The sequence below is a fragment of the Doryrhamphus excisus genome, linkage group LG2, assembly GCF_037039965.1.
Source record: "Doryrhamphus excisus strain RoL-2023G ecotype Guam linkage group LG2, RoL_Dexc_Guam_v1.1, whole genome shotgun sequence".
NCBI classification, from domain to species: Eukaryota; Metazoa; Chordata; class Actinopteri; order Syngnathiformes; family Syngnathidae; genus Doryrhamphus; species Doryrhamphus excisus.
Genome location: NC_136358.1, coordinates 723897 through 750258, shown reverse-complemented (window position 1 = coordinate 750258; position 26362 = coordinate 723897). Strand labels below are relative to the sequence as shown.

General features: G+C 42.2%; 3 protein-coding genes across 4 annotated transcripts; 2 read left to right on the top strand and 1 right to left on the bottom strand.

Moving 5' to 3' along the window:
- Positions 1-131: 131 nt before the first annotated feature.
- Positions 132-8572, top strand: LOC131126244 (zinc finger protein AEBP2-like). The gene is given in 14 exon segments (XM_078794522.1): positions 132-792; positions 1439-1655; positions 1787-1894; positions 2000-2186; positions 2850-2974; positions 3985-4052; positions 4554-4691; positions 5755-5812; positions 6540-6594; positions 6720-6739; positions 7324-7368; positions 7614-7730; positions 7908-7973; positions 8442-8572. Coding segments are annotated over 14 exon segments (1815 nt in total). The 5' UTR covers positions 132-283; the 3' UTR covers positions 8544-8572.
- Positions 7811-14311, bottom strand: cog5 (component of oligomeric golgi complex 5). Its single transcript, XM_078794515.1, has 22 exons — positions 14088-14311; positions 13808-13947; positions 13668-13725; positions 13540-13594; positions 13253-13322; positions 13069-13189; positions 12831-12961; positions 12541-12700; positions 12299-12411; positions 12115-12192; positions 11860-11941; positions 11589-11784; positions 11294-11455; positions 11129-11228; positions 10786-10896; positions 10614-10676; positions 10368-10471; positions 10035-10272; positions 9885-9961; positions 9681-9807; positions 9493-9572; positions 7811-9229 (listed from the first exon to the last, which is right to left on the bottom strand). Exons 1-22 carry the CDS (start codon positions 14227-14229, stop codon positions 9097-9099), a joined length of 2541 nt encoding a protein of 846 aa, XP_078650641.1. The 5' UTR covers positions 14230-14311; the 3' UTR covers positions 7811-9096.
- A 107-nt stretch (positions 14312-14418) lies between these two features.
- Positions 14419-26316, top strand: ipo8 (importin 8). Of its 2 annotated transcripts, none has more exons than XM_058068535.2 (25): positions 14419-14921; positions 16003-16084; positions 16386-16542; positions 16630-16788; positions 17085-17241; positions 17313-17402; positions 18320-18414; positions 18578-18662; positions 18762-18896; positions 19371-19470; positions 19715-19791; positions 19956-20072; positions 20287-20376; positions 20498-20663; positions 20846-21006; positions 21119-21244; positions 21344-21419; positions 22586-22711; positions 22852-22949; positions 23058-23153; positions 23655-23875; positions 24028-24233; positions 24360-24584; positions 25108-25237; positions 25786-26316. In XM_058068535.2, coding segments are annotated over exons 1-25 (3060 nt in total). In that variant the 5' UTR covers positions 14419-14837; the 3' UTR covers positions 25787-26316. The 2 variants fall into 2 exon arrangements, with proteins under 2 accessions (XP_057924518.2, XP_057924519.2); XM_058068536.2 differs by having other exon boundaries at positions 14421-14921; positions 21344-21410.
- Positions 26317-26362: the final 46 nt, after the last annotated feature.

Below are 26362 nucleotides of genomic sequence, written 5' to 3'. Positions count from 1 at the left end.
CAAGTTATCATTATTTTCCATTATTGTTGTCAGCCGGGACATATTAATGAGTACCAAAGGTTTGGAAAATGAATGCAAACCAAACGTTTTCGGCACCGAGCTATGTATCAATTTCTTGTAAACGATCTTGGGCAGCCAAGCGTCCTGACGTCACTACAAACGACTGCTGTCGTCTTGACTTGAATTGTAGAGTTGAGCGGAGGAAAGAGTCGGCAGGAAGGCAACTTTTTGACTGGAATAACCCCGAAAATAACACAAATAACAGCAACCGCGCTGGTCGAATATGGCTCCAGTGACTACCGAAGGAGCCACCCAGGATTCTCAGTCAACAGTGGCGCACAATGACAGCGAAGAAGCCGCAGATACCGGTTTGGAGGACCAGGCCGTGTCGGACTCCACACGGGAGCCGGGTAACAATGAAGAGGACGGGGCAGGAATGGACGCCAGTGGTGGTCGCGGTGAAGAACACGAGGGAAACACGTTGCTGACTCGCGACGACTGCAAAGACACGGCTTCCCCGAGCGAAGGGGGCCACTACGGCCGAGACGACAAACTATCCGAAGCGGGGAAAAGTCCCGCACAGGGGAGTCTGGCGAGTAGTCCCGAGTCCGCCCAAGAGGGCTCCCGGGTGCTGAGACAAGAACAAAGAGAGGGAGGGAACGTGTCTCCCTCGCCGCCTCCCGAGCACACAAAGGCGGCGGAGAAACACGAGCACGGCGTTAAAAGACGAGCCAGCGTGGAGCTCACCTCGTCGGACGGAGAGCCGCTAAGTCGGATGGATTCCGAGGACAGGTTTGTGGAAGTAGCTCGGAGACTCGTTTGCTGCCCCCGTTGACTGTGTTCATAAGATAGCTTTGTTATTGTTAACATTGTTACCGTCATAGCTAGTAACTTTCTGTATAAATATTCACAGTCGGTCTGAAATCCCACGGAAAGTACCTATCCAAACATAAACAAATTACACACTTAACTACTCTCTGAGTCAAATAAAATCCATTATGTTTTTCTTACCACTTTGGTGGTTAATAACTGTTTGAATATGACAAGTTAGCCTACAGTAAAGAATTACATCGATTGTAGGTCGATTATGTCGATTTCAACAGAAAGGAGTGCACTACTTTACTGCAACCAGCAGAGGCGCTGTTTAGTATTCTTTGGTCTCCAAAACTACATACATGGGTGGATGGATGGATCAATACGTTATGTAGCCTGAGGTTGAATTCCAACCTCCAGTTGCTGACAGCTAAGTTACAGGCATAAAATGAGATTAAAAATAAGGCCATAAACTTATTGGAATAAACAGACACAAACAATACAGTCCTCTACAATCTACCTTTAAATCTGCATGAAGCATACTTGCAGTTTACCACCATCTTTGTGGATGTACTTTTGAGGAGTTAGGACTGCCACAATATTCTTCGGTGTCTTTGTGTCTCAGCATCAGCAGCACCTTAATGGATATGGAGAGCACGGCATCGAGCGGCCGCTCCACGCCGGCAATGCTCAACAGTCATGGCGGCAGCAACGGCACGGTGCCGGTGAATGGCAAGTCCAGCTACACGTGCTGTTGGGATCACTGCCACCTGCAGTTTTCCAACAGTCCCGATTTGGCCGATCACATCCGAGCTACGCATGTGGACGATCAGCGGGGGGGGGTAAGGCTTTTGAGTAGTAGTTGCTGCAAGTTTACCATACTTTTGTACACATCTGAGTCATCAGTCGGGAAATTGGGTAATATTTTTAAAGCTCTTTTTGGTCTGGACGTTTGTTTGGGTTCTCCACGCAGGTGTTTGTGTGTCTGTGGAAGGGCTGTAAGGTTTATAACACCCGATCCACCAGTCAGAGCTGGCTGCAGAGACACATGCTGACGCACAGCGGCGACAAACCATTCAAGGTGACGCGCAATTCCCGCATAGCAGATATTGTCCTCGCTGCACACTTGGCCTGCCTTTCTCAATTGTGTGTGTGTGTGTGTGTGTGTGTGTGTGTGTGCATGCAGTGTGTGGTTGGAGGCTGCAATGCCACTTTTGCCTCTCAGGGTGGGCTGGCACGTCACGTTCCCACTCATTTCAGCTCTCAAAGTTCGTCCAAGGTTTCCAGTCACGGCAAAGTGAAGGAGGAGTCTCCGTCCAAGGCCGGCCTCAACAGGAGGAGAAAGCTCAAGAATAAACATCGGCGCTCGCTCCGTATGTATTTAAGCTTTTTGTGCATTCACATGTACCGTATCATCATGTCATAAGATTGTATTATTGCAACTTTTCTATCTTATTTGATGTCGTGTGAGGCGGCATTATAACTGGCATGAGTAACAACTGCATTGCTAATAGACATTTACCGTACAATATAAACTCCCCATCAAAATGAGTTTTTACTGCAGGCTCATAAGTGGAGCTTCAAAATGCAAAAAGAAGAAATGGGAGTTAAAAAAAATGAGTAAGCAATTCTTCGTAAACAAGCATTAAAGTCTTCATCGAGAAAAAGTCATTTTTGGGAGTGTCGCCACTCTGGCAGGGAGGGAGCCGTTTATACTGAAGGTGTATCACACGCCTCCTAAAGGAGGCGAGCTGTTTTGCGAACACCCAACTGGGTTTAGAACTAGGACTCTCCTGGAGGGACTGGATTATGCAAATGACCTTAGTTGTACTGGGACTGTTGCCCAAGTGTGCCTATGTGCTCAGCAATGGCACCGGCCCGTCCCTTTCAAACGTGCTGAGGCCACACACAAGACACACAAGTCAAACGATGCACACTTTTATACGTCAAGTACGCTCAAACACAACACACATTTGGGCAAATCTGAACAAACATAATATGAATGTTCGTGTCTTTTTTTTTTTTTTTTTCCTTAGCCCGTCCTCATGACTTCTTCGATGCCCAAACCATGGATGCCATCCGCCATCGAGCGATATGCCTCAACCTGGCAACACATATTGAGAGCCTGGGCAATGGGCACAGTGTGGTGTTCCACAGCACGGTACGCACACACACACACACACACACACACACACACTGACTCTTTTGTTGCTGAGCCGTAACAACACGATGGATCTAAACCAGGGGTGGGCAAACTTTTTGACTCGGGGGCAGACTATATATTTTACACGTAACAGTCCACCTGGTATTATTGTATCTGTAAAATTGTCATGCAATCTGCTATTATTATTTATTATTTTATATTTATATTTAAATATTTGAAAAATAATAAAATATTATAATAATTACAATAAAATTAAAATAATAATTATAATATTATTATGTAAAATATGCAAATATAACAATATTATATATAATTAATATAATAATTAGCATTGATATAATAATTATAATAATCATAATAGTTCTAATTATAATTATAATAAATAATCTAATAATAATAATAATTATTATTATGTGCTTGTGTCCCTTTTTTCAGGAGCACTTTGTAAACAACAGACCATGTCAAAAAACGAAATTGATAAAACCATCAAAAGGTTGGCTCAGGCCATGATGCCAGGTTGTATGTTGACTTTAAATGAAATACTTCGGAAAGATTGGGCGGGCCGTATTCAAACACTTGAACAAAGACTTCCACAGGGTGGGGGCAGCGATGGAGAAGGCGAGCTATAATATATTCAACAAAGTCTCCTCCAGGCTGGATTATTGTAACACGCTCCTCATGGGATCCCTAGCAAGAGCATTCACAAGCTCCAATACATCCAGAACAACGCTGCTAGGGTCCCTGATGAGGGTGCACCTCCATCCTGGAATCACCGCACCGGCCCCCTGTGGAACTGAGGAGCCAATATAAGATGGCCCCCCTCACCCACCAGTGTGTACACGGTGACGCTCCATATACCTTTTGTTGTGTTGTTCCATGGCTTCACTGTAGGTTTTATGCTTTCTTTGTAGAACTTTGAGATTTCTATAATGTAAAGTGCAATATAAATAAAATGTATTATTATTATTATTATTAACGATGAATGTCTACCGTGTGTGTGCTTCCAGGTAATAGCAAGGAGGAAAGAAGAATCTGGCAAAGTCAAAGTTCTTTTACACTGGACACCTGAAGACATGTAAGTTGTTTTTTTTAGGGGTGACAACAGCCATGTAAGGACTTGTGTTTTGGAAAGCAAAGGCGTGAGTTCAAGTCCCACTGTGGACATCCAGAAACTGCAACTAATCGTTGGAGTAACGCTGCTCTGCTTCCTGATTTATTTATTTTTGTGCAACGTGTGTGGTGCGTTTGTGTATGCTGTACATGGCAACATTTATAGCACAGCGTAAAAGTCCATTTCCTTCCGTGCCGCATTGTGGCCTGGTGGTTAGCAAGCACGTCTGCCTCGGAAACGTAGAGCGAGGTAGACGGCTGACTGCTTTGGGGTCACATTTACACGTGGGACCCCTTCAGGTGCGGCAAAGTACTGTCAGTCTCAGCTTCTGACTTTCCTCTGTGGTTTGTTGTCGTTTCAGCAGAATGATGTCACACACTCGCATTAAAGACATTCCATAGGAACTCTTGGGAAATCATTGCGTATGATAAATATGAATGAGCAAATAATTCGTTTTTGTTTTAGACTGCCAGATGTTTGGGTGAACGAGAGCGACCGACTGCAGCAGAAGACCAAGATTGTGCATCTGTCCAAGCTACCAACCGACACGGCTGTACTCCTCGACCCAAATATTTGCAGGTGCGTGCATCAGAGTATGAGAAAGTAATATTCACGGCTAATAAAATAATAAAATGTCTCTACCTGTTTTGTATTTCTGCACAGGATGTTCTTCTAAGCTGTTCCAAAGGACAGCTAGAGCCGTTCTGAAATCCTCCTCTAGGTCAGTGATTTTCAACCACTGTGCCGCGGCACACAAGTGTACCTTGAGAAACCGAATTATCCAATATCCCTTTTTATAATTAACATTTATTAATCATCATTTGCAAATATTATATCAATAGCATACATGGACCCAAATATTCCAATTGCATTTGGTTTATTTGCTCAAACGGAAAGAATTGAACAGGGATGGAATATTTCTTTAACCCAGGGGTCTCAAACTCGCGGCCCGCGGGCCAACATTTTGTAACATTTTTGGTTAGTGGTGTGCCACAAGATTTTTCCAATGTAAAAAAAACGTGTCGTGGCTCAAAAAAGGTTGAAAAACACTGCTCTAGGTGACCCCTCTAGGAGTTTCGAGACTTGTGTCCACAGTTTGCCGAAGCCATGTCTAATAGGTGCTTATTAGCACAAGATAATTAGAGAGATGTTTACTGTAAGTAGAGAACGACAGAGTAATTGTAGACACATTTGTAGCAAGAAGCCGTCTTTGTAAATACTTCAGATTTGTAATATATTTTTTTACTTTGACTTTTTCTCCTCCAAAGGAACTGTAGCTGTATGTGCCCTTTTTCTACCAAATGTTCTAAAAATAGTTGCTCCAGTTGGATGTGGTTGAACACTGGCTGTCAGTTCAAACATAGTGACAAGTGACTGTAATTAGTGGCGTACTATGGCAAGGCGTCCATGAATGTAACGCCATCCTTGGTCTGTTGAAGTCATCAAAGCAACTGGTCCATCTGCTGTATTGTTCCAAAGAGTGTGTGTATGTGTATGTGTGTGTGTACGCGTGTTTGAGTGTGTGTTTGCTTAGGTCCATCATAAAGTTCACAACTTGAGACTCAAGGCTTGGGTGTTTTCTGAAGAAAAAAAAAAACATCTCATAGATTTCAGCACAGCTGTCAAGAAGCATTTCCTGTTATTTGGAAGCAAGAAACTTGGTGAGAAACAGCATTTAGAAATGGAAGAAATACAAGCTAACACTCGTGATGATTGTGACAAAGGTGAGGGACCCCACCCCCCACCCCCCAATGAAAATAGATGTGACCTAATGATGCCATGAAGGTCGGAGCGCATTAGTAACACTATGCTGCAATAGATTGCTATCCTCATCCTCCAGTGCCTGCAAGGAACTTTGCCATTGAACACCTGAGTGATGTAGACAAAGTTTGGGAGAATGCGTTGTGGTCACATGACACCAAAATGGCGCTCTTTGGCATCCACCTGATGTATTTGGGGGCAGAGAAATGTTTAATATGAGCCGACTGTTCCGATGTTTCGGTATGTTTTGCACATATCTCTGCTCTCCAACAGATGTGTGATCTATGAACGGATCAATAAATGTCCTCTGGTTCAATTAGAATTTGTATTTAAGCTTTTTATCAGTCATCTTCATCATGCTGGTCATATTTTGACCTCATAAAACCAAGACCACTCCTAACAATTGATCAACTGGGCGGCAAGGCCTCAAAGGGGCTGTTGGGAATTTTCCCATTCAGTCTTTATAAGCATCATATACACTTTGTATACTCTAAATACATAAATATATATGTATGCATGTACACTTACAGATATGCATACACCAATAATAGTAATAGTAAACCCCATATAACGTTACACACAACCGGAAGACGGATACTGACGGATACTGCTTTCGATTTCCGAGTTAAATAAACGCAACATTGAAGGACCGGTGATTTACTGCATTGCGTCATAATTCGTCGCCGGAAGTGTTCCTCTGCAATGGCAGGTCTTCTGAAAAAGGTACGGGTAGAGGTCAATATTTGTTTTAATGTTTACTCCACACTTAAAAGAAGCTATACGTTGTATTTGTCTAATTATTATATAGTTAAGCGTTTTTGTTTGGCGTCGATTCCACAGCTCAAAGCGACGACTTTAGCTAGCGTTTAGCTTCACTCGCTCCATTGAGGGTTCAAAATGTGTATACCTTTTTAATATTAACTGTATAATTCTTCATATGAACTCGATGCGTTGTGGTTATTGCACGTTATGCTGTCAAAATTCCCAACTACAAGGAAAGTATTTGTGGTTTAACGTGATACTTTACTACTCGTCGCATAACGTAACGTAAATACTGTTGTGGCCCCGCAGAAATGGCTTTGTTCAAGAAACTATGGTAACGTTAAATCTATTTAAAATATGTCGTGAGAATTTGAAAAAATAACAGTTCGTTATTGGGCGTTTTATTATATTATACTAAAGGCAACAAAGCCACATTTCGACCTTGTTTTTATTATATGCTCAATACCAATGATGGTCTCTGCTGTACAAAAAAAGTACTGAGGAGTCGTATTGATGTCATGTCCTTTTTCTTGCAAGGTTTCACAAATCACAAACTGTTTTTATCAATCTTTGGGGTCTGTAGATTAACCCAGTCCAGATTTGAGAAGTCTAGGTGTAGTGCTTTTTGAAGCGAACTGGGTCTAATAAGGGCTAGGTGCTTTAAAAAAAAAGTCTCCATCGTTTTAATACATCTCCTGATGATCTTTTATAGTCAACCGGCCTGGTCGGACTGGCGGTGGCCCAAAATCCACATGAGGTGAGACACACACATCCATAGTTGTCAGAATTGATCCAGTTGGGTGCACACAGACCAGGTTCAGGGTCTCGTGCTTATATTATTAGACAAATCATACAGTTTTTATGATTCTGTTCTGTGTTTTGAAGAAACAGCCAGTGTTTTTTCTGTTTTACCTCAAATAATTGAGACGCCTGTGTAAATGTTCACATCATTTCGAGTGCAACCGCACATCATTCCTCTAACCTGCACGGGGTGTTTTTCAGCGGCTGAAGATTCTCTACTCCAAAATCCTGGCCTCTCTGCAGACCATGCCACAGGATGCTGCCTACAGGAAGTACACTGAACAGCTGGTCAATGAGAAGTATGGCCACGTCCAATCGGTGAGTGGGAGGGAAAGGTGATGTATAACTGTCAATACAATATTATTCCATCAGCAACAGTAGTAGGGATGAAGATATGCTCACCAGTTAAATATAGTTATATTCTCTACATTGTGATTCATATAAAAAATCTCAATTTCACACTCTGCAGTACCATGACAAGTACTTTCTTCACAGGAACCTGATGTTGAAAAGTTGGAGAAAAAGATCAACTGTGGACAGATTGAAGAGGTCATTTTCCAGGTACTGCTCACAAAGCTGCAGACTCGTTCACTTATTGGTCGACATTCCATGTCAGAATGAGTCTGAATTATTGTTGACAATTCTTGCATACATATATTGGTCTGGCTGCACAGTGGACAAGTGGTTAGCACGCAGCCCACACAGCTATCGGATCGGACATCTCTGTGTGGAGTTTGCATGTTCTCCCCGTGCATGCGTGGGTTTCCTCCCACATTCCAAAAACATGCTAGGTTAATTGGTGACTCCAAATTGTCCATAGGTATGAATGTGAGTGTACCTCACCTCTCACCCGAAGACAGCTGGGATAGGCTCCAGCATCCCTAGTGATGATACGGATGATTTCAGTCGTAGATGATACGACTTGGCGGCATAAAACCCTGATGGGAACATCCTTACAAAATGTCATGATGCAATTATCAGTTTTCTAGTGTCTAACGAAAACGTGTGTGTGTGTGTGTGTGTGTGCAGGCAGAGTGCGAGCTGGCTTTGTCAAGAAAGATGTCTGAATGGAAACCATGGGAACCACTGATAGACGAACCTCCTCCCAACCAGTGGAAGTGGCCCATTTGAAGGCACCTGTGTATGGTACTGTCATTAATCCAATCAAATAAAAAACACCTGTGTATATTAGTGTCATTAATTAAAATAAAACACCTGTGTATATTAGTGTCATTAATTAAAATAAAACACCTGTGTATATTAGTGTCATTAATTAAAATAAAACACCTGTGTACTGTCACTGAAAAAAGCATCCTGTTAAAGCTTTAAAAACAGGCCTGTGTATGAAAAAGCTTTGTAATAGTCTAAAAACACCTGCTTGTGGTTGATTTAAAATAGCTGTAAAAGATGAACTCCAAAAAAATGTTAGCATTGCAGTATGTTGCTCATGGCACAGAAATGCTAGAGAAATTGAATACACAGAACACATCCATTCACTGTCATTCTTAGTTGTACTGAGCATATACAGGCATGAGTAATATTTCATGAAAACATGCAGCTAACGCCATCCACACTGAGTAGTGCGAATAATGCTTTGAATGGTACATCTGTACCACACCTTCATAAACCCCCCATCAAGAAACACTTCTTTACCGACTTAAGGTAAAAGCGTACACACGCGTCGTCATCCTGATGCCTTCACGTCCAAAGACTCTTTGGTGGCTCGCTGCAGCAGCTGGAGCATTATGGGATAGATGGGTGCAAACTCCTTCCCCTGCCGAGCCCTGACAGACTGGACGTACGCCTCCAAGGTGCCCCTACAGAGGAAGCGGATGATTTAATAAGCAAGAAGTCCGTTTAACAAGAACAAATCCATACTTTTGTCAGAATAAAGTCTGAACATGAGAAGAAAAGTCAAATTTCAATATTAGAAAAACAATGATTTAAGTAGAAAGTCATCATTTGACAACAATAAAGTTGCAGTATTAGAACACAAAAATATTATAAAAATGATATTTTTAGAGCTGTACTCTTACCAGGCAAATGGTAAAATATTATTCATAATTATTCATGCGGTCACCTGATGAGTGTGAGTCGGTCTTTCTCTGATGGATGAGCATCCATCCACTGGGAGTATCGCGTGATGGACCACTCCGCTCTCTGTGAGTGATTGACACAACGCTTTACTTTTTCCATTTCCTGCGAGACTCCATCAGGTTGTACAAGCGTCTGAAAGCGTGTTGTTGTAAGTGTGCGACGTGTACAGGCCTGGTAGGGGGACTTGAGCTCGGATGGGGCCCTGGCGAACAGGAAGTGAAGGACGGTGCTGTAAGGAATGAGCTCACCCACAGCTGGGCTGCTGATGATCAGATTGCTGGTCTGAAACAGAAGTGGCCTGAAACGGGTGACACGTTTAGGACATTTTTTCCGAGTTTGTGAAATGTTTTCTTGAATGAAATTGAAGCTACATACCGAAAGGAGCGAAGCATTCTGTAAGGTTTGCCCAAATCGGATACTCTTCTGCATAACGGAGCCACGGCCAGCTCCATCTTCAGACAACAATCGGATGCAGTTGACAGTGAATCAAATAAACAACAATAAACTAATTATTGTTATCCTCACCTGTGCACAGTCGGTCGCTAACTGCATCTTTCCGCCCTCCCCCAAGGGGCGCAGCAGGCTGGCATGTCGTATGAATAACTGGATGGCTCGCTGAGCAATGGACTCCGTGCTTTCGTAGATGAAGTCCGTGCACTCGAAGTGTCTGAAGTAGTCGCTCATCACTCTGGAAATAAAACCCTGCAGCTCCTTCATGTAGAGCGAGCAGACAGCGTCAGGCTTACCGGGGTTGTCCAGACCGCTGCAACACACAAAAAATATGTTCAAGCACTGAAAAAATGGAGGTGCACAAAATGGCTGTTGTATTTGTGTAACTGCTGTTCAATCAAAGCTGACCCCGAGAAGTCCTCCTGGTGCAGCGTGATTATGATGGCCTCTATTGAGTCGCTCACTGACTGCAGGAGGGGCTGCACTGCGCTGCTCATCAGGGCCTGCCCTTCCTAAAAAAAAAACAGGGAGACCTTTAGTCTTTCAACTTAGTCCAGACATTTTCTTAACTGACCAGGGAAGCAGATGCCCACACTTCCCATTTTATGATATATTTCTATCCATAAAAACACAGTACAACAGCGGCACTGATACCTCCAAAGAAAAAGAGAGAGCCTCTGCAGGAGCGGTCGGGGTTGGCCCCAAACTAGAAATAATCTGCAAAAACAAGACAAAACAATTACGACTTTTTTTTCCTCCCTAACATGGAGGATATTGCTCAACGTATTGTTATAGTATGTTATAGTATGTTATAGTAACGCCTCACCCTGGCAACAGCCTGATGCAGACGGTAGAGGGAGTTGACCACGCCGATGTTCCTCCTCTGGCCTTCAGTTAATGGGCCAATCACCTGACTTGCATCACCCTGGGTAACCAACTAGCCCCCCCGACAAATGCAATAAATTTCAATGTAATGAAATAAATGCAATTACAATTTATAGAGTTTTTTTCATATTAGCAATTATAGTTATTTACTAATAATTGTTGAGGCTTTTTCAGGCTTAAATCATCCAAATCAAACTGTGACTTAACATTTTGAACATCGGAGGTCTCCGAGGGTGAGAATTTGTGTCTCATTTGAACATGACCACACGGTAAATGGTCCATACCAGCTGTTCAGACTTGACACAGAAGAGCTGTACGGTCTTGGCGGCGTTCTTGGCAACAGCAAGGTAGAGATCTGAATCGATGGATGCCACGTTCAGCTCACTGCAAACAAACAAAGACGCTGAGATATGTTCTTCTGGGGGTAATCAACTGCCATGCATGCATGCCTGCTGATGGTCCTGATGATGCTCTCCAGCTCATCATTGGAGGGTGGGTTGCGGCCCCCCATCGGGAACACCAGGTTGATGGGATCGAACAGGCGAGACAGGGACTTGGAAAGGTAAGCTGCTTTATATGGACGCAGAGAGTCCTTGAGAGCCCTCTCTGGGCTGCACCCAATGACACAAACCACAAAACACAAACAATGCATGTTGTTTATAAAGCGTGGCTGTGGAAAGGTCCCCTGTGTGAGCCCCCCAGCCCCCCAGGACAAAACAGTGCTGTGGAAGGAACATGGCTTACTTGTAGTCCTGTTTGCTTTGAGAGAAGAGATCGAGGTTGTCCGTTTCTGGCTCCAGAGTGGCATCCACCCCCCCGCTGCTCATAAGTGCACTATGCAGGCTGGCACTATACTGCTGGAGGCGACGCCAGAGTTCGTTGTACAGTCGCAACAGTTTGGGATATTCTCCTTCAAACGCTTGCTTCAGGAAAGATGATGCTAGTAAGAGGAAGAAAAAACATTCATATTTATCCACTCTACACTATTACACACCGTTACTGCGTACCATCCTACCTTCAGTTGCTTTGTGAAACTCTTCTCTCAGATTGGTAGTTATATCAGTCCAAAAGGTATACAGGATATCGGGGTCACCATCCTGTCCGTAGTCAAATATGAAAACACGCGTTAAAGCATCATAATATCCAACTCCTGTCAAATTGAGTTGAATCGCTCCACTTAAAAACCAACCATGCACTTTAGAACATTTACAATTAATTTTCAGGTTTTTTTTATCCCTTACAACCCTGGTTCTTCAGGTGTATCACTTACCTTAATAATCTCATCAATGAAGCACCTGTGAGTGACAGGGTCTCGCTTCTTCATCAGGACCTTCTGAAGATGCTGCACCTGCAAATATAAGAAAAACAATGACGTGGCTATGCTAACATGCCCAAAGTCATATTCATTCTACTCAAGTTGTGTCCAATTTGTCTTAGTTTGTGTAGTTCCTCACTTTTTTGCATGCAGAACATATCTGGTCCATGAGTTTCTCCAAGTTTGTCCAAAGAGCAGCACGAAAAACTGCCGTGCTTCCCGGTGTTGGGAGAACCGCTCTTCCTGGGGCACCTGAGTCGGGAATTACAGCGGAATATCATTTTTACTACTTTAGATCCACTTATTTACTTCTTGTGTGCACACAAGTAGCATGCTATGCAAGATTGCTACTACGTAAGCAGTAATTACTTATGTCTTCACCTCTGGGGTTGGCCGGCTGTGTCAGGCTCTTGATGTCCAGGGCGCTGATGATGCTCTCCTGTATGGTGGTCTGGTAGGCCGCCAAAACGGAGGTGATGGTCTCTCTGAGGTTGCCAAGGTTGTAGAAGACTTGCAAGGCGGTACCAACCTGGGTCGGATTCTGACAGATAACAGAGAGAACAGATATATGTCCCATGAAGCTGAACCATACAATAAAAACATAAAAAATGCTAAATGTCTCCTCCCAATCACAAGACCTTCTCCAAATGTTTTGGTTTTTTTTTTTTTACCTGAATTTCTGTTCCCTGTTCCAATAATCGTTTAGCCTGGTTCTCCACCTCCAGCCTCGCTCGACTGATCAGTAGCAGGTCATTCTCTATCACCTCAATGCCGTTCAAATTGACTCCTTGAGACAAATAATCTGTAGTATTCGAAGTAGAAGGAAACACAAAAAGATAAATCGTTGAATGGCTGAACATTTCACTCATGTGCGTAAAAACAACACAATTGGAACTAGTTTGGACTGACCTAGCTCATTGAGGCTGTGTGCAGCTTTGGTTATCTCCCGACTGCCACCCTGAAGCTGAACCTGAAGCCTCTTGCTTAGGTGTAAAATACGAATAATCCTCCGCAGAAGGTCACAGGCCACCTGGATAGAAAAGGGAAGCAGATATTAAGATGCTTAAGAGACCTTTTCGCTCCGGGTGTTTACCTGTAATCTGCCCAGCTGAGTAATCCTGGCGACAATCCTGTTGTATGGATCCACAATTTTTGTCCTTATCCTGAAAAACACATGCAAGAATGATCATACTTTATCATGGCAGTGTGCCATGCCAGTTCAGGGATGCTGAACTATGTTATTAAGTGCAGCCAATCAGCTTCAGTTCCTGCTTTGCACCAAGCAAAGGCTCCAGCACCCTCGTGAATATAAGCGGTAGAAAATGAATGAATGAATAATGAATGAATGTTTTTAGAATGTGCATTTTGGCACATTCTTACCTGTCAACGGTTGCCTGAAGAGCACTGATCCTTGTCTGCATCATCTGGAGAACCCCTGAAAACAACAATACAGCTCCAGTCAGTATAACTGCTAAAACTCTGGTATGGTTTCTTATGTTAATAAGTACCTTCTAGAGACTCTATACCAGTTGCCTGGGCTAATAAGTCCTCATGTCTGGCAACCACCTGGAAGGTCAAACAAGTACTATTATACAGAGAAGAGTGAAGTCTATACAGTCCAACCCAATTGTGTGTATGGCGTCCATGCCTGGCTGTGCAGCTCTTTATCCAGTTGACTGATTCCTTGTGCCAGCTTGGCAAGCTGCTCCGCAATGACGGCATGGTGAATAGCCTGAGCAGTGTATGCCTTCACATCAAACCCCTCTGACAGGAAATCAACGTACAACTCTGCCAACACACACAGTAGCATATAGGCTATGTAAACATGAGGTGCACGTATTAAAAGTTAGCAATTAAAAAAAATACGTTCTAAAATTATTTAATAAGACTGCGCAAAATGCCGACAATGGCTTATAAAGTGCTTTTACCGTCTTTCAATGATGAATTCACGGGTACTTCGCTGCCCTGCATCGTCCGTTCCGTGTTGACTTCCGCAATGGATGACGTTGCAGTGGTGACGTGTACACGAGAAGTACAACGACTCTTCTTCTGTGGTTTTATTTTCTTCATCCGGGTTCCCAGGTGGCAGCAGCGAACAGTAGAGTGATACTGGAAATGTAACGCCGATACAGAAACGGCCACTTTTTCCGTTAGGTTGTCCTGCGATTATGACTGCTTTTTATCTTTTACGACAGGTCCCGAACCAATCAATAAAAAATACATAGCTATTATATAGTACGTACAGTGCAATATGGCCATGCTGTTTTGATTTAAAAAGGAAGAATGCGGACAGTACCGCTCCCAAACTCAAGATGGCGACAGACAACGGCGCTCTCGAGCAGACGACGAAGAAAAATGAAGCCGTAAAGTGTGTGTTCAGTTTACTTTTACGTCAACCAATTGCTACTTAGCGGCTGTTTTGTTCTTTTAACAAGCTTTATGAAATTTCACCGAAAGAGCTGTGATACCGCATCATGTGTAAAGAAAGCGCCAGTGGATGAGACAAACAGCAGCGGTACTCGCCAAACGGCTTTTGATACGTGGTCGTTTTGACTAAATGTCGAGTTCAGTTACTCAGGCGACATTTAATTAATGCAGTCCCCGGACGGCCTTCGGAATTGAGTGCGTGTCGTTAGTTTTCATTGCAAACACTGGATCTGTGTATGTAAGTGAAAGCAATGGATCCCAATCGAATAATCCAGGCTCTGAGGGGAACTATCGATCCTAATCTGAGAAGATCGGCAGAAGATGAACTCAATCAGGTGGGTGCTGTCAGAAGCAGCGAGTTGTTTATAGTCCTTCATTGTGTGTGTGTTTTGTGTTTTGGCTTGAGATTTCTACTGTGGTTATTACGTTGTTGTTTTATGCACCTACAAGTACAAAAACTACCGTCCGGTTGTCATTGGTTATGGGCCACCACGACGTTAATTAATATGTATATTTATATAAATATTGTATATTTTTAATATCGCATGTAGTTTGCATGTATCATTATTTGAGCGGTGTGTACGGTGGCCGACAGGGGGAAACACGCATCAACGTGCAGGCGCTCCAAACAGAAATGATCCAAAACGAAATGCGCACGCACACACCATAAACACATGCAACGGGAAAATGCTGCAAGTTAACAACAAACTCCGCGATTTAAAAAAATAATGCAGAAGAAGAACGTCTCACACGGAAACACACCCAAAACTCCTGCACAAGAGACACGCTGCAAGTTCATGAAACGATGCCAGATCTTAAGAGTTATCTATCTTTAAAGACATAAGATGTAATCCTCTACGGTAGAGCCACCAATTTTGAACCAAGAGTTTAACAAAGACATAAAAGTAATCTAGCATGCCCCCTTTCTTCTCTGCATCCTATTCATGTCTTTGTCCGTCAACGGCATTTATCTCATCAACAACAAATGCAAAAGAAAAACCCAGCAAATGCCAAAACTACACACACCTGTTATGTCACTTTGTGGTTTTCTCTGTATTACTCTTTATTTAGACCACATATGTACGCATAGTAAAGACTTTGTGGGGATTTTCGGAGTGTCTGTGAACGCACCTCGTGGTTATCTTGTGGCAGTGAGCAAGTGTTGTGATGAGATGTGTTTGTGTGTTGTGGAGATGCATTGCTGTTCATGTGTTCAGGTCAAAATAAAGTTGGAAAAGAGCGTCAGCATTAATTAGGCTTATATAATTAATGAAATTAACTATATATTTTTTCATAATACTCTATAGTGTTTGTATCATCCGTATGGTGTATCATAATATAATATCAAATCAATATTTTCCCCACTGCATTATATGATGTCCAATTCCTTTCTGTCTTTTTTTTGGTCTGTTTTAGTCCTACAAGATCATCAACTTTGCACCAACTCTGCTCCAAATAATTGCATCAGAGCAGGTGGAATTTCCTGTCCGCCAAGCAGGTATGACTGTAAATCCTGCAATTACATTTTATGATTGTTATGATATAGGGATGGACATGACGAATAAATACAGAAAAATACACTGCAGTTATTTGACTGTGGATATAGAAATCATGGAATTTGTCCGCAACACATTCAAAATATTTAAATTTCCCACATTTTTTCATCATAATTCCACATTTTCCGTTCAGCATTTCAGCTCAGCTTCAGCATTCACATGCAAAAACTGTTTAAAATGTCCCAGTTGTACCAACAATAATTGATTGTGTGTCTGATTGCGTGTGTGTGTGCGTCCCTACAGCTGCTATTTATCTGAAGAACATGATTAGCCAGTACTGGCAGGACAGGGAGCCATCTCTGGGCAAAGTCGTGTTCCCCTTCAACATTCATGAAAACGACCGTCAGCAGATCAGGGACCACATTGTGGAAGCCATCATCCGCTGTCCTGAGACCATACGGTACATATAATCTCTCACTTGGTCCAACTACTGAATTAGTTTGACTTGTATGATAATAACATCACAAGTCTTTGCACTATTTTACAGCGCCCAGCTGACCATATGTCTTCGAACTATCATCAAACATGACTTCCCAGGACGTTGGACGGCCATAGTGGACAAGTTAAGTTTGTACCTCCAGTCAAACAACAGTGGCAGCTGGTATGGCAGCCTTCTGTCGCTCTACCAGCTGGTCAAAACCTACGAGTGAGTATTCTGCTTTTAATCCTATTTTAAATGGGGCCCTCAGGGGGCACTGCTGACCTTTTTCCTTATGCAAGCTCACATCTATCTTTTAACTGTTTTTGAGTTGCACCATACAGTAGGGTGTATGTCTGAGGTAGTGTGCACATTTTGATATTTGTTATCAGTTGCAACACACGAACCACAGTGGAAACAATAGGTTGATATTCATCCACTATCATCTAAAATATCGTTTCATCTTCTTCTGATGTGCAATGGTTCTCTCCAGTGGTCTTTATCAGAACGTGTGTTCACTTCAGGTACAGGAAGGCAGATGAGAGGGAGCCATTGCTTGCAGCCATGCAAATCTTTTTGCCGAGGATTCAGCAACTTATCATCCAGCTGCTCACTGATGCCACAATCTTTGCTGCCCTCATTCAGAAACAGATCGTTAAAATCTTCCATTCTCTTGTACAGGTATGTTTGTTTCTTCGCCTTATACTGTTGTACTGTAATGACGGTGATCTTACTCTGGGGTATCCCTGCAGTACTCGCTGCCCCTCCAGTTGATCAACAACACTGTCATGACTCAGTGGATGGAAATACTTCGTGCCATAATGGACAAAGATGTTCCTGCTGTAAGACCCATGCTCTCACACACGCACACTCATCATTTTCCTGTCTATGCCAAAGTTTACTTGAGTAAATGATTGTTTCTAACAATTGTTTTTATTAGAGGTATCACAAGTGCTCATGTCAAGAGCACTTTAATCTTGAATTAATCTTGCAAGATTAAAACTAATTTGCTACTACCCCTATGACAAGGCCACGGTGGATGATACGTAATATGCAAGTGGCAGAGCATGAGGCAGGATTGGAACCACACATTAAATGCTATACGCACACTATAATCCTTTCCAGCCAACCTACCTCGGTCACTTGTCACATATGGGTTTTATTTTTCCATCAGAGTTGAACATCTACTGCCGTGTTAATATCCAAGCAGACGCTGGAATAATTCAAGATTTGATCAAAGTTACTGAAGATTTGTCAGATCAAAACACAATGGCTGCATAAGACTTCATGCGATAGTAGCCTCTATTTCACTACTTTCTGGTAGTGCACTCCAAGGATCATGGGAGCTGTAGTTCTTTTAGCATAAACATAAAAATAATGTACTGCAATAACTTCAACCGCATTATTTAATGTTTTTGTTTCAATTTGTGGAAAGAAGTTCACAGTAAAAAGCAACATGCAAACCTCTAAAACATATCAAAACATACCTGCATTGTTTTGGGACTTTTGTTATGAAAAGTCTGTTTGTCCATTTCCATATACGTATGTTGTCATTGTCGTTTTCTTATCATATCATGACACCACGAGTTTTTATACCGTGACTTTTTATTGGCAGTCCATCCAATAGTCCAGAGCACAAGAGCATATAGACACCTAAAGTGTGGAATGTTTGATGAATGTAATCTCTTTCTGCCTTGCCCAAGCACGGCACACTTTAACACCAAATCTGGGTTCATGAATGGATTGTTCCATTTGTTAGGAGACGTTGAAGGTGGATGAAGATGACCGTCCTGTGTTACCGTGGTGGAAGTGTAAGAAATGGGCCTTGCGTGTCATCACACGACTTTTCAAGCGGTGAGAATGGAACTTTTTTTGTTGTCTTTTGCTGTTTACGTAGGGATTTGATCCTTATTGATTTTGTAAGTTTATTTTATATGGATGTGAACATTCGGGATTATACTCATGTGGATAAAAGACGCCTGCCACAGAAACGCTCTCTTCCTGGTATGTTTTACAGCTATGGGAGCCCTGGCAATGTGACAAAGGAGTACATTGAGTTTGCTGACTACTTCTTGAAGACTTACGCAGTCGGTATACAGCAAGTAAGTATTTGCCTTGGTTTGAAATGTACTTATTTGTTGCTCGGAGTAACGATCTTGCTTTTGCCGTGGCCCTTGTTTCTGTTTTCGCCTTCTGTCCAGGTCTTGCTGAAGGTGGTGGACCAACACCGACAGAGGCAGTATGTTGCGCCTCGTGTTCTGCAGCAGTGTCTCAACTATCTCAACCAGGGCATTTCCCACTCTCTGACGTGGAAACAGATGAAGCCACACATGCAGGTACCACAGAGGCCAAGCGGGACATTTAGCATTACCATGTTTGTGGAAGGATCTAACCTTTATTTGTATAGCATTTCATCACCTCATTAAATCAGCTCATGGTGTACTCGCACAAGGCCAAGCACGGTGTGTTTGGGCACAGCACGATGATACCATTCACATACACGTGCATGCATACTACTTAGATTAGCGATAGAATGACTGTGATGTGAACACTCCTTGCAGTTTTTTGGTAATTGACACATATAACAAATATGAAGACTCTAAATAATCCAATGAGCAGTACATGCATAGCAAAAATCCATCCATACATTATGGCCATTGTAACTTGTGGGGACCAGGCAAGGATGATATCAAATTATTTATTACGTGTACGATTAACTGTACAAATGTGTTAATTGTTAAAAGTCAGTGGTTTGACAGAATTGAATGAGTTTTGTCGATTGGTAAGATTTCATCTTTCATCTCTTGCAGACTATTTGTCAGGAGGTGATCTTCCCTCTCATGTGTTACAAAGATGAGGACGAGAGGCTGTGGCAAGAAGACCCATTTGAGTACATCCATATGAAGTTTAGTAAGTACTCTCAAAATATATACTGTGTAGAAATCACACAATGAGAAGTGGGTTGTATGGAGGGGGGTGGTAATAATACAATAGTAATACATAGTAGTCTTGTAGTTTTGCTATATTGGAGAGAGAGAAATAAAAAAAGCAAGTATTTATATACAAATAGTAAATTAAGATACACGAAATGACTAGATCTTCCAGAATTTACACCTATTCTTATTAGGTTTTTAAATGAGTCATTTTGTTCCAGATCTCTATGACGACCATGCCCTCCCAGCCACTGCTGCACAGAGTCTTTTGTGTAATGCTGCACGGAAGAGAAAGGAGGTAAGAAGAACAGTACAATTATTGTTGAGCATTACATTACCCTTCGTAGGAACTGACTTCTTGTTTTTTAAATGTATGAATGTTTATTTGGATTGGATTGTAAATGATGCTGGATAGACTATAGGCATGTCACGTCACCATTTAACAAGCCTTTCTCTCACAAGGTTATGCCTCAAATGATGGAGTTCTGCCACCAGATCCTGATGGATCCCAGCTGTGACTCTCATAGGAAGGATGGGGCACTGCATTGCATTGGTGCACTAGCTGAGCTACTACTTAAGGTATATTACAGAGGTTCTTGCATTAAAAAAAATGCCAGGTTTTTGTGGACATATTCAATGGTTTCACAACTTGCATTTAAACATGAAAGATAAATAATAAATGAATGAATTAATCACACAATAAATCATTTTGTGTGTCTGTGTTCCTCGTCTAATACCTCCAAGCAGACAGGAAGAGGTTTCACTCTGCATTGCTATGCTGTGTGTTTTACAGAAGCGGGTTTACGTGGAGCAGATGGAGTTGGTGCTTCAAAACTATGTCTTCCCTTTGCTCAACTCTCCATTGGGTTACTTGCGAGCCAGGGTAAGAGTTCATACAGTACCAAAACATCACTAATGTAGTCACTTTGCACAACAAATTAGCATAATGTGAATCAGATGACACCAAAATTGAACCTTATTGTTCTATTACTTTTTTCCCTCAGTCATGCTGGGTCCTCCACTGTTTCGGCCAGCTCAATTTCCGCAATGTGATGGCACTGAGGAATGCGGTGGAGTTGGTCAAAAAGGACCTGGTCGATGACAATGAGATGCCTGTCAAGGTGGAGGCGGCCATTGCTTTACAAACCTTGGTCAGCAATCAAGAAGAAGGTATGTCGAGGAAAGCCAACACGTGGTGTTGAAGTTGCTGCTGTTTTGCTCTATGAAGTCAGGTAGTTGACAGGGATGGGAAAAATCCAATTGTGTGAATGATGAAGAGCATTCACACATGTTGTTCTGCAGCAACATTCGTTGATACAGAAATGATCCAGTTCATTTGTGTCTTTGTGTAGCAAAGACGTACATCAGGCCTTACATCCGACCAGTTATGCAAGAGCTGCTCCACGTGGTTAAAGAGACCGAGAATGATGATTTGACAAATGTCATACAAAAGATGATCTGCGAGTACAGCCAAGAAGTTGCAGCAATTGCTGTTGACATGACACAGAGCCTGGTGAGACATAGAGACATAACCTCTTACATCATTCTGTACAGTCTATTGACACAATATGTATACTGGACATACAGGTATGTTTAACCACCGGGTGTTTACGTGTACTTCCCAGGCAGAGATCTTCACCAGGGTTCTTCAGAGTGAGGAATATGAGGAGAATGAGGACAAGACTGTCATGGCTCTTGGTGTTCTTAGCACCATCGATACCATTCTTACAGTCATGGAGGATCACAAGGAGGTAAGTCATCCTCTATATTGCTTCCCTAATCACCCATATAAACAGATGAAGGAAAAGTAATATTAATGCTTTTTTCTTTTCTTTTATCCTCTTCCTCAGGTCACGCAGCAGTTGGAGGGTATCTGTTTGCAAGTGATCGGTCTGGTGTTGCAGAAACCTATCATAGGTATGGCAGGTGTGTGTGTTGAATAGGCAGTACAGTTTCAGATTCTTACCTTTTCACTGTGGCACATCTTTTCTGTAGTGTTAGTAGAATATCTTGACATTGGGGTTGTCACTATTACTACTAATATTTTAACATCACTTTCAAGAAAACTGACACAATATAGGATTGGGCAGACTAATTTATGACACGTATGTACTTGGTAATGGTGTTATTTCATTTCAACATGCATCAGATTCCAATTGAGTGCATCCCATAATCAGTTCCCAGTTCCACATGTCCAAAAGGAGTAGGAAGAAGCAAAGCTTATTAAATCCTACCCCTCCATCTGGTACTTTTACAATCACTAACTGTTACATTTGTTCACTTCCTGCTTTCCTAATATAGTTTATATATATATATATATATATATATATATATATTTTTTTTTTTTTTTTTTTTTTTAAGTTTTTGTCACGTACGGAAGTACTGGGTGATATGAGCATCCAATGCCATAATGGGTACCATAGTAAGTGTCAATATAGTGATATATATAGCACATCATGACTGGTTCAAGACTCTTCATCCTTGTATTTAGCAAACATCAACTGCTTGTATTGTTTCTTGAATTGGCTCATCGTTGTGCATTGTTTGATTTCCTTACTCAATCCATTCCATAGTTTGATTCCACATACTGAAATGCTATGGCTAGCATAACATAGTCCTAGCATAGAAGTGTTTCAAATGTACTTCTTCCCTGAGATCATATTTCTCCTCTCTTGTAGAGAAGACAAGAGTAAAATAGATTGGAGATTGCAGTACTGTACATGAATTTCCTATTTACGCTAGAAGAACAACAGTGCTTTGAGTGGGAGTACTGAATTTCTGCGATACTTTAGAAAGACATCTTATGCAGCAATTGTGTTTTGATCTGATAAATCTGAAGTAACTTTGATCAACTGTAGAATCACTACAACACCATAACATGTTAAGCGGCGATGGGGAACCGCCGGGTGAGAGCAAAGTGTGGTTCCACTCCTTCCTTGTGCGCTGCCACGTCCATGTTATGTGTATCATCAGCATACGTCTGATTGGCTTCTGGTTCCACTGTTCTCGCCAGAGGAGATGTTTTTTGATTCAATGTGAAATAAAGGAAATGAAAGCTTCATTTTTCCACATGGCATACATCTTTTTTTCAGAGTTCTACGAGGAGATCCTGTCACTGGCATTCGGACTTACATGCCAAACCATCTCCCCCCAGATGTGGCAGCTCCTGAGCGTCCTGTACGAGGTCTTTCAGCACGACTGCTTTGACTACTTCACCGGTTGGTTGAACCCTTACTGTTACTTATACAGTGGGGAAAAGAATTATTGAATTATTTGATCCCGGTTGGTTATTACAGCCTTGAAACCAGCCTCAAAAACCCTCTCGCTCTTGGCTAGCATGTTGCTTTTTTTGTTCCAGACATGTTGCCACTTTTGCATAACTACGTCACTGTGGACACAGATGTCTTCCTGTCCAACCCCAAGCACTTGGAGATCATCTACAGCATGTGCAAAAAGGTAGCAGTTCTCTTCTGCTGCTCCTTTGTGTACCGAGGGTGAACCGAATGGAAAGTGTTGCCGCTTTGCCTTCACTCGTTGACCATCGTGGTTCACCATCCATCCCAGGTGCTGATCACAGATGCCGGTGAGGACGCAGAGTGTCACGCCGCCAAACTTTTGGAGGTGATCATACTGCAGTGCAAAGGCAGAGGGATCGATCAGGTCAGAATCGGATCCTACATTGCTGATAGGGATGAAATAATACAAGGTTTAGTATTGTCGTGTTTGCTTTGTTTACTGTTAATATATTGACTTCATGAAAATATTTTTGCATCTGCTCAGAGGACTGTGGTGCGGGCATAATTACACACCTTTTACAATGCATTGATCATTTATTCATGTTTTTATTATACAAATTATAGTCCCACAAGGGGGCTGCACGGGCATAAAGAAAATAGTTAGTAAACCAAACCAATTGTCGAAGTAACTTTTCCATCCTCTGATGGAAAATACAAGTTTTCTAAGCTCTAACTGCAAAAATATTAAATGTATTAATATTAAATCCTACTTGGCGGAAATTCATTGCCACGGCTGGGTCTAGAACCAACAGTGTAGCCATGCTCAACTAAGTATTATGGTTTTTCATGAGAGTTCATGAGAGTGGTGTCCGCCCGTGTACATGTGTATAGAGGTTTTAAACACATTTGTGTCTCTCAATCGTAGTGCATCCCTCTGTTTGTGGAAGCGGTCCTGGAGCGTTTGATGCGGGGCGTAAAGTCCAACGAGCTCAGGATCATGTGTCTGGAGGTGGCTATTGCTGCTCTTTACTACAACCCGGCCATTCTCATGCACACTTTGGACAATACACACTTCCCCCAGTACTCCCAGCCCATCACTGTACACTTCATCAACCAGTGGATGAACGACACAGAATTCTTCCTTGGGTGAGACAAAAACCTTTTTTCTTTTATTATTAAAGTCAATGAGACACTTTTTTTTCTGAGAAGAGAATTATACGGTCTTTTCTTGAAGAGTAGCCTCTGCTCTGTACGCATTTTATCATTCTTTTAAACCGACCCTGCGATCCACTCACCAGGCTCCATGACCGTAAGATGTGCATCATTGGCCTGACGGTGCTCATGGAGCTTCCGAGTCGGCCGGCGGTGCTGGAGGGAGTCGCCGCCCAGATTATTCCTTCAATATTGCTGCTGTTCTTGGGCCTCAAACACCTTTATACCTCCCGTCACATCAATAAACCAGACCAGCTGGCCCATAAGAAGACTTTGGCTGAAGATAAAAATGGTGAGATGACAAACGGGGGTCCATGCAAGCATAAAAACCCCAAAGTGAATTACCATGTGGTCTTATGTCTTAAGAACTAGTGCCAGATTACATCCATATGCGGTTTGATGTTGTCTGTGTGTGCAGAGGAGATTCCCAGCGATGAAGATGAGGTGAACGAGAACAGCAATACTATGCAGCAGCAGTCCAGTACACCGATGGGCATGGGAGATGGGAATAATGATGATGACTACTGGGATGATGATGATGATGATGATTGCTTTGAGGGAACACCTCTGGAAGAGTACAGCACACCCATTGACTATGACAACGGAGAAGATGAGTATCAGTTCTTTGCATCCGCACTGCTCAGTAAGTCCACATTTTTGTCCTTCTGCATGATTTATTATCTTTTATAAGACATCAGTGGAACCCGTTTATGTCGACCAGCCCATCAAGTTCTGTGTAATTGACACGTGTTGTAGTATTGTCAAGTCATTATCACAGCAGCTTGAAACGACAACAGCAAGACAGTGACTTCCTATTCAGTGCAAAGTAAGCATCAAAATGGCAGGTGCATTTAACCACAGCAACAAACAAGATGTACAAATGGATTTTATAGAAGAGAGGGTAACATAAACAGGTTCCACTGTACATACAGTAGCATTCGGTGATATTTTATTATTTTATATATTTGTATATTTTGCTAGTTGTTTATGTAATAACTACTATTAATAACTACTACTATTTAACATGAAAGAGTAAGTAGACATCAAGCTCAGTCCAATGAGCATTTCTACAGGATGTGATACTTTTACCCAGTATTAGTGTGGAAAAAAACTACAAATACTACCCACATTGTATAACCCTGCACTGTACTTATTGACTGTTTTAGGGGTCCAGAGTAACGATGCAGCTTGGTACCAGTGTTTGATAGCACCCCTGAGTGACGACCAGAAGGCGCAGCTCCAGGAGATCTACAACATCTCACAACAGAGAAGGAGCAACGCCACCAAAGGCCAGTGGTAAGCGTGGTTCCTACGCAAGTATGGAAATTGATTTTTGGAAGGTAGACAGTAGAAGAAAAAGACAGACTATATCTGCTGAGCATTTAAAATTTGATTTGCAAGCAGAGAACTATGTCCTCTGTTAGTGTTGCTTTACTGGGTTTTTGATTCATGGTAAATTTTACAAGCTAACATGCTTGTTTGAAAGTTCTCTGGGGGACCTATTATGCTTTTTCCAGTTTTCTGGAGCAGGTGTGCCTGCAGGTAATAAAACTGACCATTTTCATGGAAATCCACAAAATCCAAAGAAATACAGCTGAATAGGTGCAGATTCTGGAAGAACTATAAAGCTTTGTGTGCTGGTTATTGTGTGTAGCTGCTCTACAGGAGTCCACAACTCAATACAAAGGGCTGAAAAATGAGCATAATAGGTCCCCTTTAAAGCATATATTGTACCCCTGTGTGTACTGCCCACTTGTGGCGGCATCATAGAAAAATCAGTATGCATAAACTTCAGATGGCACGAGGATTGAACCTTGTGATTTTTTTTTTGTATGTATGTTTAGAGCTACTTCAGACTCCTAAGGATAAGGAAGCTGGTCCGACTGGTCAGTCTAGCAGCATCAGAATTTCACCTTTGGCCCATGTTTCTACCAGGTGGGCTAGCTGTCATCTGGGACGTGGTGCAATCATTTAGTCAATACTGGAATTCCCACCAGAACAGACTGTGTGTGTGTGAGTGTATGCGTGGGTCTTTGTTGTAATATATATTATTGGGACATTTAAAAATGTTATTTTACAGTGCAGTTCATTAACTGTGTGTGTGTGTGTGTGTGTGAATGGTTCTTCAAGAATAAAGCTGGGATGAATAACATGTTTGCATGTGCTGTCCTATAATCTGTCATTGTTGCTGTAGCAAAGCACTTCTTGTCATCTCATGAATTTGTCGCTTTCGAACGGACACACTGGCGTATTTTACCCCTGACTATTGTGTCACAAATAAGACGTAAAAGAGAAGAAACAGTGTTTTGACTTTGTATCTGTGCCTGGATTATGTTGTTTTGTTTACTGAAAATGATAAAGAATCATGTAACATTTCTGCTGTTCTTGCTCATTTTCCAGTCTATAGCGACACCGGGTCAG

What these genes read in the sequence shown, in the direction of transcription:
- cog5 (XM_078794515.1), bottom strand. Translation starts at nt 14,229, where the DNA reads ATGAAGAAAATAAAACCACAGAAGAAGAGTCGTTGTACTTCTCGTGTA. An exon ending in CAAAGCAAACAGGACTACAA is followed by an intron (nt 11,456 to 11,588) that starts GTAAGCCATGTT and finishes CATTGGGTGCAG; the next exon opens with CCCAGAGAGGGCTCTCAAGG. An exon ending in CACCAGGAGGACTTCTCGGG is followed by an intron (nt 10,273 to 10,367) that starts GTCAGCTTTGAT and finishes TGTGTGTTGCAG; the next exon opens with CGGTCTGGACAACCCCGGTA.
- ipo8 (XM_058068535.2), top strand. Translation starts at nt 14,838, where the DNA reads ATGGATCCCAATCGAATAATCCAGGCTCTGAGGGGAACTATCGATCCT. An exon ending in TCATGGAGGATCACAAGGAG is followed by an intron (nt 21,245 to 21,343) that starts GTAAGTCATCCT and finishes CCTCTTCCTCAG; the next exon opens with GTCACGCAGCAGTTGGAGGG. An exon ending in GACACAGAATTCTTCCTTGG is followed by an intron (nt 23,876 to 24,027) that starts GTGAGACAAAAA and finishes TCCACTCACCAG; the next exon opens with GCTCCATGACCGTAAGATGT.